The following is a 13,255-nucleotide window of genomic DNA, read 5'->3' as shown; positions in this document are numbered from 1 at the left end:
TTAACACATCATTCCGCTGTTATATCAGTCCTCGTATCTGCTTCTCGTCCATATTTTAGTAGGTATTACCCAATATCTTGGATCCGTTATCGGAAATTGGGTATTGAAATATTGCAGGTGAATTACCGGATTGTCTATTTTCTAATTTTCAAGTCTATCTTATTCGAATTCACGTTCATTTACCTTCAGAGAGTGCTGCAGTACGCCTTTAGATCAGTGGAGGATAGTCGTAGTCCTTGAGCCTACGTAGAGTCAGAATAGGCCAGGTTCCCGCGAAATTTATTACATTGTCTAGTCTTACACACGCGAAGATGCTGATTAAGAATTATCGCGACTTATGCATCTGAGTAATTTCCACAACTGCGTTAGGCCTTGAGACAATGTCATAATTTATTACCAATTGCTTAATGGTTATATTTTGGAAGCACCACAAGTCCCTCAAAGTCGCTTTGAATCATTCGAATTTCGAGTGTCTAAATGGAATTGAAGGTTTGCATAATGATTGCGAAAACGATCCTGCGCGTCTTTGCACAGATTAAATAATTCCAATTCGATTGTAGAATGTGATATTACAATTCAATGAGAATCGAAGCCATCTGACCTTTCTCTGCATTAAGTGTCTTTCTAAGATGCGGATAACCTACACTGTGAATTGGCACAAAGAATAATTAGTCATTCGCATCTGCAGGCGTGCGTACCTCTTTACAGCGAGCGTGCAACGGTATAATAAGACTCGACATTGCAGAATTGATGCTGCCTGAGACACGAAGTCTGCCGATTTAATTGATCATCGCGACTCTCGCGAAGAGAAGAGCTTTTGCTTTATAAGTACTTATCGGTTCTAATAATACTTGCAGTTTTTCCTATGAATCATACTTCATTATGGTGAAGGCATGTACAACTATAATCGGCAGTTTCTCCCTCTCTCTCTCTCTCTCTCTCTCTATTCATTGTCAACATAATCGCACCATTTACAATATCTGCAAGGTGACTCACTTATAAAATCGAACATCACTTGCTCACATGATGGTAAACCGATGTCACCGTGAGAAAATCACTACAGCCTGCATAATCGATTGATTGGGAAACCGGTACTTGAAGATCGAATCGGATGATTGCCGATGCAATTCAAATGCGCGGGAATTATTTCGAGTGACGTTTTTCAGGGTTTTCCGGAAATTTCCCGGACCACGTGACATCCACACACGTGTCACGTGCGCCTCGGGAAAACCGGGTTCCCTTGATCTTGCACCGATCCTACCAGCCTGTCTCTGCTGATATTTCCATGCAAATTGGCCGACCGCACGTGCGTCGAGACGGGTGTAAGTGACCATTCTCGGGCGTTAACTTTGTCGAGGGAGGAGTTAACGTGTCACGAGTCAACCTAGCGTGACGCTACGTAACTTAACGCCTGTTACAAGCCTCGGCAAGTTGGTAGAATAGACGTGGGTGTCAATATACTCTGCATAATATTTCCATTCAGGTCCAGGCACGCGTGACGCTGTAATGTCCTGTGGCTGTCGCAGGATCAATGAGGCCAGCGAAAATATCACGGGAAGAATTAATAAGACGTGTTATATGTGGGAATAAAATTTTCATTAAAAATTGATTTTTGTTGTTATGCGTGAGGAATTTTGAATCGAATCATTATTCTACACGGAAAAAAGAAAAGGAACAGATTTTTATTTGAAATGAAATTTCTTTTGGTAAAAAAATTCCCATGTCAACTATATTTTTTATTACAAATATAGCAGATTTTACTCCACACACGGTGCTTTTCACTTTTTCTAGAATAAATTTTACATTTTACGAAATACTCGTGTGTTTCACTGAAAAACTTGATGTTTCCTTCTTTACCTGAAGTCTTAGTAAAATCTGCACTTTATTTTCTCCTTGTAGCTTGAAAAATCATGATGAACGAGGAAAGATTTGAATCTTGAAAAAGCGTAGCTTGAATACTGAGAAATTGTAGAAGTACGCTGATTAATAATCCACACGACGTGTATCGGGTCGAGCCTATTCACCCTGACTGATCTCGACACGACGAGAATCGACGTTGTAATACACTGCATATATATAGTTTTGAAACCAATGTACAAGAACGCCGGCCGCGGTGTCTTGCTATTATGCAAAGTACTTAAGGTTGTGTCTCGTATGCTAATACGCGGGTAATTGACCATTTTGAAATACATACGCATGTCATAGAGGTATAATGTATAACATAGGTTGCGGTTAGGGCTGAACAAGTGATTTCGAATACCTTCTGCACTCGATGCTGAGTTTCGAATTTTTCGTTACAGTTTCAGAATGTTTCGTAACTCACACACAAGAGCAAACTGATGCGTGGTATGAAAATGTGAGACAGAGTGTTTCTGATGCATGTTCATGCATGTATAATCGGTCGGATCGGATCGACCAGACTTTTTCGTCTGAAATTGAAAATTGCATGCATCGCGGAATGATTGCTTGGCAGAAGCAGGCATTTACTTTCCCCGGCTCTGAGAGTCAAGATTGAGAAAAAGGAGAAGAGATCTGAGCCCACTGTGTAAAGGCGCAATATCGATTGTTCGGAAGCCTAGAATTATCGAAGTAGAAGCCTGATATAAACGAGTGAATTCAAATTGCGGTTAGAGATGGGAATTTTTTTGAAAACTTTTTTTGCCAGGATCTCGCGATTACTCAAATCTCTGATAGCCGCGGCTCCTAGATTGCCGGAAATTTTTTGCACCGTGAGCGGTTGTCGAATAATGAAAGTTTGAAATAATAGTTTCGTTGCAATTATCGACTTGACGTGTAACAAGTTAATCATTTACACTGTTTTTATTTTTCAATTCCAGGCGACGAAACGACCGGCCTTATATACTATACAGTTCTACACACGTCTCATGTTTGATCGAGAAACGAATGATAAAAAAATCGTTCACGGTTTTATGCACGAGTTAACAAAATAATTATCACTTTTTTTCCTGTCGTCCGACTTTTTTGTTTTGTTTGTTTATTTTTTTTTCCTCCCCGACACATTCTAAACCAACACTTGTGTCTCGAAATTATTTCGGTGAATATTAGGTGAAGGTTTTTCGTCTGTAATTCAGCTTATATGCAGGTGCCACGATACGTTACAAGAACGATACGGCAAAGCGACTGGCCACTCATTAAAAACCGCGTATACAGCAATTATTTTTCGTTACACGTATCCATGCATATATGGCACGAAATATAAGCATACACGCATACTCGCACTGTATTGTCTAGCTTTGTCTATTATTTGATTGCGCAAATGCAGCAGCAGCAGCAGCAGCAGCAGCAGCAGCAGCAGTGGCCGGCATATCGAGTTTCACTTATAACGAATATCTCTTTGAAATAACATGATCTTGTCAAATGTATACACGTCAAGTTGGATATTCAATCAACAGGTGTTCCCAGCCGATATGTAACGCGGTTTTTAATCCACATCGCTATAACCCGTGTAATGAAACGTTAAATTCTTCATAAATAAGTATCGCAATTGCACAGGACACAGAAAACTGCTGGAGAAATTCTATGAATCTTAACAAACTAGTTGATGAAATTAGATGAAAAAAAAGAACCAGTCCACAGCTCGCTTAAAATGTGTATATACTTATAGAATAAAACATGAGCTAAATATAATTCATGTCCCTACAGCTAAAATAACTGCATAAAGAGAAAAAGCAGCTATCATTATTATCATTATATCGTTACAAAACGGTCAACGTGGTAATTAAAAAACATTACCGTTCCTTAACATTTATATTCGTGGTAACAACAAGCGTTAGTTAAGACGTCCTTTTATTACCGGAACAGAAATGAAGGCAAAGTGTTCTCTTGTTCTGATTTTTTTTTTCTCGCAATCTAATCTCATTCGATATGTCTGCTGTTTGTAATCGATCGTTACTTCAGGATTTACTCGTGTATCCTACTGTTGGGTATCATATTATACAGAAGCGGAACGCGATTAGCGGTTGCTCAACACGCGATAAAATTAATGGTCGAGACGAATCTCAGACCATACAAGTATTTTTCTACATCGATGAATAAATTTTATTTCATTCCAGAATTTATCACTCAGTTTTTAATCACGTATTAATATAAGATCGAAATATTTCGTTGGAGGCAGTTGAAGAATCGCTTTAACGTATCGAATGAAATTTATGAGGCGACGGAATTTTTGGGGGTCAAAATATAGCAAGATCCATACTGAATTTGTAGAATTTGAAAATGTTTAAAGTAAAAGGATGGAGAAGTGGAAGAATAAAAAGGTCAGAACGTAGAACGCCGAACTGTAGAATCGTCTACAAATTTTCGATTTTGCCATTCCATGTTGTGACCTTTCTGTATTTCGACTTTCTATAGTTTCTATATAAATTTTATGAATAAGATTGTGGCGTGTATGAAAATCCGATAATTATTCCGGTCCTTTTATCACTCGAAAATTTCAGTTTTTTTATTCTCACTAAAATTCGCGGTGAGTGTTGATAATTCCGCGATGTTTGCGATGTTGCAATTGTCTCGAGGGTAATTAAATCGCTGTATAACCAAATCTGAAGTTTAGAATGAAGAAATAAAAATTCCATTAAACGACAGAAGTCCTTCACACGCTCGCACTTAAGCTGCATCAGGGACATGGACCGAAGTGTATTTCTGAGGATAAATAGTCGGCTGCAAGCTACCGAGCACGCGTTATATGGCCATTCGAATGGCACACATCTGCAAATGCGTGAGTCGGTTGATACGAGATATTTTACCGTCTAGCTTCTAGGTATGCGTTGTTTAACTTTAACTTTAACTTTAACTTTAACCCGTTGGCTTCTCGGCTAACCCGAGGCTCATTGTGTTTTATTCCTCTTATACGCCATAATAATAAACTCATATATGGTGATAGCGCCGCGGAGGAATGTCGGCGAGCAGGATAATAAATTTTTGACTCCTTTCAGCCTGATCCAGGCTGTTGCGTTTCGCAAAGGCTGCAATTATCACCACCTCGATTCCATTTAACGGCCCCTAAAACTCGCCGTGCGAACGCAATGCGCCAGATTATAAAACCTAAGGCCGTAGGTAAGTCGTTTCGAAAATATTTATTGTCCTCGTTCGTTTTAGTAGTAGAATTTACTCCTCAGTCCAGCCTTTTACACTCAAACAGACAAACCTTTTTACTTATACTCTTCTACCTTCGTTGCACAGAATTTTCGCTACAAAATAAACCCACGCTTTTCGATAAAACATTGCGTCATAATGACGAACAGCGATGGTTATGTTACAGTACGTTTGTCAATAATACTCGATGCGCTTTAATTTTTCGTAAAGAATTATGGTCTGTGCGACGTTTTTACGATGCTATTCAAATAACGTCATAATCCAGGTAACTTTACGATTCTCTTTCCAAGCCCGAAGCAAAAAACTGTTCAAAATTTTGGTAGAAACAGGCACAATTACATACTTCACATAAATTCTAAAAAGTCGGCGGTATAGTATTTCGGAATAAATGTAAATGGCTGAAAATAGGTAAAAACAGCGACTCATTTGGCGGGTTAGAACCTTTGGCTGCACCCGTTTCGCAATTAACTATTAAACGTTTTTGTGCTCGAGTTGCGTACACAAGTAGTTGGTTCAAATGACGGCGCTTGAGGCGCTAAGTAATAAACAGGCTATAAAAAGCGAGGAATAGCACGGAATCGCTATTCCCTAATTCGCAAAGTGCAAAATACCTGGAATTCGAGTAAGTTTTGACCCAGTGTTCCAGAACCTCCAGGAAACAGAAGCGAGATGTTAACTAAAGACACCGGGAGTGCATAAATCGCAATTCTTTGTCTCGATTAAACTGCACAGTTGCCTGCATACGTACGTGACTCGTCCAGATCCTTTCGTTCAAGGATGACTAGATCAACGGGGTCTCGGATAATGCGCAAAGCTCGGCCGGGGTGATTCATTTGCATTGGTGCAATCGGCTCTTTCGCTCGCAGAATTGCACGGGCGCAACGTCGATCCGCAGGTGATATTACAAACTGCATTATAGCTAAAGTCTTCTGTGAGTTCTTGCTATCAATCTCATTCGCCTCGCACGTTTTAGTTCTGTTACACTGCAGGTAGCCAGGCGCCTATCGCGCGTTATGTTTCACCTCAAGCGTCAATTAACAGCGTCCAAACCGGCGAACAACTCGCCGACTACTTTCGCCAACTCTAATGCGATCATTCGTAGCTACTTGACTCCTCCAACGATGTTTATGTTTGTTAAAATTCACCTTAAACCGCTGCACTCGCACAGCCAGTTGTTAATTTTAAACGACGTCGAGGCCAAATGTTCAGCAAATCCCCGCCGCTCGATCTTTGCAATTTGCAGCCTATAGGTTTCGCGCATTGCGAAATTCACGCTTTGCCCTCCGAGCTTCATTATATCGGCTTTGCTGACTTCGATATTTTATTGTAGATATCCACGGTATTATTGCATATATATATATATGTGTTCGGGGGATGCAGAAACGACCTTTTCAATACAATTACTCTTCTTGCAATTATTTCAATCATCATTCCCACGGTAATTGTTTCCACAATTCGCCAACTCTTCTATCCGTAATCGCGCTTGCAATATAAATCGAAAAGTCAAGTAAAATATCAGCGCAAATGTTAAAATATCAGGTTTCTTTACATTCTCAACGAGGTCTCGAGTATTCGACCTTACTAATTGCATTCACCTAATACGCATTCAGGGTGTAATTAAGTTGATACCCTGATACCGGCTGCAAGGGAATAACAATCGCGTCAACGATCACCGCTGCACTTTTAAGACATATATATATATATATAGTCTTAGTCGGCCGATCGTCGTAGGTCGCATGCATCGCGTTCACGTGCAGCAGACGACGGTGTCGAAGGAGGGCATTCGATACTCTTAGACTGGCGGTCAGGTCCAGGAACGCAGGCTGCTGCATCACGGCGTAAGATTTACTCGGCTGCTTGCAGTTTACAACTGCATTAGCTACACGTGACGGCCTGCCGACGACGTAGGAGCGCCGTCACGTGTATCCGCAGGTCGCGTGTTTGCGGACGAGATGCTTTTTGCAAAACGATTACGGAATATTCGGCATTACGTTCAAGTTATGCAAGCCTGGTTTCTTGCACTCTGGCATCGAATCGATACTTTTTGTCAGTTCATTGTGGGAATTCATGCACGGCGACAAGAAACTGACCCCTGAATCGATGCCTCCACTTTTTACCGATTCTCGTATTGAGAATTGAATTATTCAGATTCCTTTTTTCCATCGACAAGACGTCGAGAATTGTCACGGACGAGAATGATCGACTATTATTATTCATTTTTACCGTTGAAAGAAAATCAAATGGACAGAATTCGACATGCACGAATGACTGATTATTGCGAGTGCGCCGCAGGTAATCCTGAGTCATGAGTATAAGATACTCTGACGTCGTGTTGCGCTCTTTGGTTATTGACAATATTCGTGGGTAAAATAAGAACCGATGTAATTTCTGAGAACCCAAAAATTGTCGAGAGGATTTTCCAAAAAACTTTCACTTCATAAGTCTGTATTATAATCCCCGTATAATAAATAAAAAAATCAGGCGATTTCATCCTAAATTTTGCAATACATTCAATGAAATAATCGCATCTAGTCACGTGAACTATTGCAGATTATGATAAAGTAAAATCTTAATAGCATAAATTGAGCTTGATGAAATATATATGGGGATAAAAAAATTGTGTAAGAAATGTCGGTCTAACGAAGTTGAGGATTGATATTGAGGAAAGCCGGCATTCAATGCATCGCACGTGTGCGCATGGTTTGATTGCAGCATGATTCTAATGAGTAATTATTACGGATCGTTGTTGTGCGACTATGTGCGCAGGAGTTTGAAGGTGCGGGTATAAAATGCTTGGCGTTCGGTGGTCACGGAATGCGGTTCTTGTGGCAGCGATCGAGGCTTGAGCGGTCTTAAACAACAATTGATTTATCTGCGACAGGTGACCGAGCCTTGCGCTTTAGCCACAGTTTTATAAAGATCGAGGTGCAGGTTTAATGTTCCTCCGATAGCTGAATAATTGCGTTTCCCATCTAAGGGCATTCGCTTTGGATATATTTGTCACTGCATCGTTAGATCGGGTTCAGAACCGAGATTAGATTCCGAATATAAATCGCTGGCACTGTGCGCTAGCTGCAAGGAGGCGGAGGAAATACCTATCAGGTTCGAAATTCATTCGGAATAATTTTTTATTCCTTGACGTACCGTGAATCGATCGATCGATCGATCGATCGTTCGAGATCGGATATCGCATCGATTGAGCAAATGAAAGTCATGCGTTGCATTTATATTATGTATGTACATAGGATGTGTGTGTGTATATATATATATGTATACGTATATCTAACGGTGCAAATAGCTGACAGGGAATTTATATATACATGTACTACTATATATATATTTGAAGAGAGGGAGAGGAGAAAAAAAATTACAACCTGAACGCGGGTGCATGTGAGCGTGCAGGTAGTTACCTACAGGTAAACGGGTGTAAAAATGCACTCGGATGGAATTTATAACAGCGAGAAATGGGCATTACAAAATGAGAGGGAAAAAAGGAAAAAGAAAACGGTTAGTCAATTAACGACAGGCATGTTGAAGAAATTGTGGAGTCAGTTCGATTGCATCCCAGGAGACAATGAAACTTGTTTCACCCGTAGAGTTTATTACAACTGGGCGTGCGCGTTTCTAACGTCTAATTTAACATTCTTCGTATTGATTAGACCGCAGCTTATCAACCTACGTATGAATGTGCCTTTCGATATGCGGGGGCCAGCAATGAATATAACTCCACGTGATTCTTGCCCTCGTTTAATGTGTCCTGCACCTGAGTACAACGTAACTCATATACCTACATTTTATTGCCGGTAATAGTCGATGATATTTAACGGATTAAAGCACCTCTAACGCACGCATATGCCAGTTATTGATTTAACCGTCAACTTTCTACGCGGTTGCAGGAACTGCGCGCGGGTAGAAAACCTTAATTAATGTCAATCCGACCGCGGGTATTGATACAGAGTTTTCATTCACGGTCTGTACTCAGAACGCGCAATTCCCCATGGACCCGATCACCGGTACACAGGAAGTGGCTGCGGCCTCGATCACCAGGGACGAAAATCGCTCACAATCAGGCACCTTGTGTCAAAGGCCAAGCATCGCGCTCTGAGAACGATGGAATTTAATACCTGGTATGATACGGCGTTGATTTCAATTTTACAAGTCAAAATGTCTACTCGAATTGCAAAGAGATACCGTGGCATCGAGGCCAACGCGGGAGGAACGAGCGTGCGAACAAACACCTTCAAGTGGGACTTCAGAATCGCTTGATACTCACCTCTTCATATTGATTTTTCCACTTTTTATCACAATGTTTGTTTTACACTCTGGTAAATTTTTCTCCAGACTGACTCCCGACTCTTGACCTCGTTAATATCATTGTCTTCGTTGACAGTAACGCGATACTCGATTTTCGACTCGCCAAACCACTGAATGTCACACAATTATCCACCCAGTCGCTACTACTCTGACCTAACGTGTCGTGCTGGGTTATTTTTGTCACAAAAGGATCTCGGTTCTGTGTATACGCGTACAATATTAAACCAACCGTCGAGATATTACACGGGCTTACCGATTTCTGACCGTGTCCCCATTTCGGTTTAGACAACCGGAATATTTTGCATTTCAATGGACGTAGGCAGGTGGAGATAGCATTTTTGACGATCGGTCTTTTGAACCGTTCGCAAGTTTTCATCACTGACATATTAATGCGCGAATACTCAGGCATGAAGCAGGACTAGAAGAAGAACTAGATTTGATCGAAACTCAGTTCATAGAGTATAAGAGACAAAATTTTTTTCAATATTCATGGTTCCGAATTGATCAAATTGTGTGTTTGAATAAAAAAAAGTTGATAAATTTTGGATTAACTTGATCTAAATGTAATACTATGACGAAATGAAAATCGATGCAGAATAGACAATTTTTTTCGGAGAAAAATGACGCGAGAATGCGTGTCTGACGAGCATTACGAAGCACTGAAGAAACGCACGTGCGTTTTGCGGAGTACTGCAGTCTCGAGTTCCGAGTCTGCAGGATAGTCACGTGCAGAGGATGCAGTCACGTGTCGCACGTGACTTAACACGTTGTGGTGGGCAATAGCATAACCCGTGTCTCTTTTGCGCTGTTGAACTGTGTTTAGCGCTGCACAGTATGCTGCACCTCTACACAAGAGAAACTTCAAGTCCAATAACTAGCACGCGTAGAGGTGATTAAAGCCGAGTCAAGGTTTCGCTGGATTTCATAAACACCTTTTAGTTTCTGCGGAATTTCACGGGATTTCGTTATTCCGGTGATAGTGGGAATTCAAACTCGCCAGACTATAGCAAGTCGGCATAACGGCAATGAAAATGCTGCGATCAGCTGTTGAAAAGATTGCTGCAAAAAGTACAGTTTTTCAGTCACCCTTTCGGGCGTTATAACTCTTACTTTTGCAATCTATGAACGCGGAAGTGCATTTTAATACTCTCCGTTGCAAGACTCGGGGATGAGGGGCTTCGCGAGTAACCGTTGGCAGGCAGAAAGAGCATTGCTGTTATTAAGTTACGGACAATTACAATAACAACAACCGCGGAAATACGTATAATCACGACGCTGCAGGTTACGGACGTGAATCGACGTGAGATACAACCTCACGCATTAAATCTCTTCACTTACATTCACCAGAGCTACGGGAAGACGTAACAGGAAATAGACCGGCTTGAAACCATAATTTGTTTTACCAATTTAATTATATTTCAAGAGTTGTTCGTTACTTTTACAATAGATACCGATCAATGCTTGACGGCACGGTGTGAATTAGGTACAATTAATTGGATACCGAGTTTCCGCTACCAGGTTTCTATAAAATTTAGTATGTATATCCTCGAAGTTTAACTGGGAAGTAGCGCAAGTATTCGACACTTTCACGATATCAAGAGAATGAATTTTTATTGAAACACGTAAATTATTAGCAAAATTTATCAGGCTAACACTGATATGCTCTTAGACATGTTTTAATAAATTTTATAAAAGCCGGTTTTCCTCGTCAGAATAGTTTTCAAACAAGACACCTTGTTAAATTTTATAAAAACAAATTTCGCACATGGAGATATCAAAATCGATCCTGATTCCTCGATGAATTTTTTCAAGCGACATATTTTCGAGTGGTTTGAATTATTTATAAGCTTAAAGTTAGTAACGTTAACGTAGCAATGTATTTTCAGGAAAACATCTCTGTTTCGAAAAATTAGCTCCAATAAGCTAGGAAACTAAACTTCTTAAAAGTAGGTCATTCTCAAATTAGAAAATAGTAATTTTTGCATGATATTTCATGTTTCGAGCCGCCGTTGAGGCATTTCTGTCGAATGAAAATTTCCCAAAAATATTCACCCGCAATAAATTTTTTCACCGTTTTACAGTGACTTTGGTAAACAGATTTGCACATACCTGGCATGAGTCGATCCTGCGGTGGATATCCGAGAACTTGGGTCGCCACGAGGAGTCCAGTGATGATCGCGAAGGCGGTCTTCGGTGTCATGGTCACGTGGGCAGGTGTTGAACTCTTTATAACCGTGCAATATTTTCGCGAATACGAAATTGGGTTTGAGGTAAACTGCGGAGTGAGAATACTCGAGACTACTGGCCCGCCTGTGAATCTGATTCTAAAAGTCGACAGAGTTCCTACCGCTGTCAGGCTATACGGGAGTCTGGAGGGCCGCCGGCCGCTTTCACCGGCTTTATAGCGACGCTCGGAATCAGGAAAGCTCCTCTTCTTGCGAAGAGGGAAGGGGGGGGGGGGAGAAGCTTCCCTCCCTCGCTCACTCACTCACTCACTCACTCATTCTCCGTAGAAGCGCTCTCGCCTCTGCACAATTCCCTCACTTGATCCTCCATAGCGAACGGCGCACTTCAAACCGGACACGTGGAACTGGTTTGATTTTGGCGCCATGGAGATAAGGAATCCCCGTCAAAAACGGCAGGCGGATGAATTTTTTCCGGCAGGTTTCCGAGCTTTTTTTGCTATTGCAATTTTTGATCTAACGACGATGAAGGCTTGGAAGACGCCGATTTGCTTGAGACCAGCTAGTCACTGGATATTATTACTACGATAAAAATTGTTCACATGTATTTTTTTCTTAACATTTATTACACACGCCATCGACGTTTCGAAAGAATTTCACTGTTTCAGTAGCACGCGGAGAAAAGCGATTCGCACGGGTGACTTTTATCGCAACACTTTGCACGCTGCTCGAGCGTCCATTGACCGGTCACATACCTGTTTCAGCTAACAAGGTTTTCAAAACCCATGATGCACGAAGCACTGATGACGCTGAACAGGAAGACGAGGGTTTCTGTTTACCGGTATTAATTTCAGTTCAATACTGTAGTACGAGAAATTGATGTACACTAACAACTCAATAAAATACAATTTTCACAATATTATCCTTCAAGTTCAAATGAATGCCTGCTAAAGTAGAAACTTATCTTAAGGATTAGAATTGCATAATAACCAGAATAGTGAACAGCATTTGCGTCATCGAGTATCCTTGCATCCTGTGAACAGTAAAGGAAATGCGGTATAGCAATTAGTGGCAGGAAGTGTCGAAACAAGAAAAATTTGTGTGTTCAAAAGATGAGGATTATCTACTCCGCATCTACATTGAAGCATGTGGGATCTCCAGAATATTTCACACGGTGTTAAATGTCACCGTGGGTTTTTGGCACAAGCCATTTCTCCTCAGCCTCGGCTGATCTTCATCACAAACTTACTTTGTCGAGCAGCAGCTGCAACGGAGTCTACAATTGTATGTTTGATAGGCAACTTTACAAGCTGAAGTGATGTCGACGTAGAACCGGGTTATTGTATACGTGTAATTTGGTTGTTGCGATCTATGAACCAGATGAGAAAGTGCACCAGAGTATAAGCTGCGATCCGGAGCAATAATATTGCGCGTCTAGCGAACAATAACGTAATCTTCGCATTAGTATGTCACTAAGACAGCCCAACAAACTAAGATCTAAATCCATGAATGAGACCGCCTCTTTATCCGCGACTTGTAATCCCTGAAAATATTGAGCAATTGCTTGTTCGACACGAGTTTGAGATTCATCATCCGTTCGACACAGCAGACACGATCAAACGATAAAAAATATATCACTTTCTTAA

General features: G+C 40.9%; 1 protein-coding gene across 1 annotated transcript in view; it reads right to left on the bottom strand.

The window, feature by feature from the left end:
- Positions 1–11,810, bottom strand: part of LOC124413132 — a 40,013-nt gene extending 28,203 nt beyond the window's left edge. The window contains exon 1 of the mRNA XM_046893508.1: positions 11,536–11,810. Coding sequence (XP_046749464.1) covers positions 11,536–11,626 — 91 coding nt within the window. The 5' untranslated portion in view covers positions 11,627–11,810. The remainder of the gene's footprint in view (positions 1–11,535) is intronic.
- Between the last annotated feature and the right edge of the window lie 1,445 nt (positions 11,811–13,255).

Source organism: Diprion similis, chromosome 12, assembly GCF_021155765.1.
Source record: "Diprion similis isolate iyDipSimi1 chromosome 12, iyDipSimi1.1, whole genome shotgun sequence".
Classification (NCBI taxonomy): Eukaryota; Metazoa; Arthropoda; class Insecta; order Hymenoptera; family Diprionidae; genus Diprion; species Diprion similis.
The sequence above is the reverse complement of the archived record's forward strand: the minus strand, read 5'-3'. Positions and strand labels throughout refer to the sequence as shown.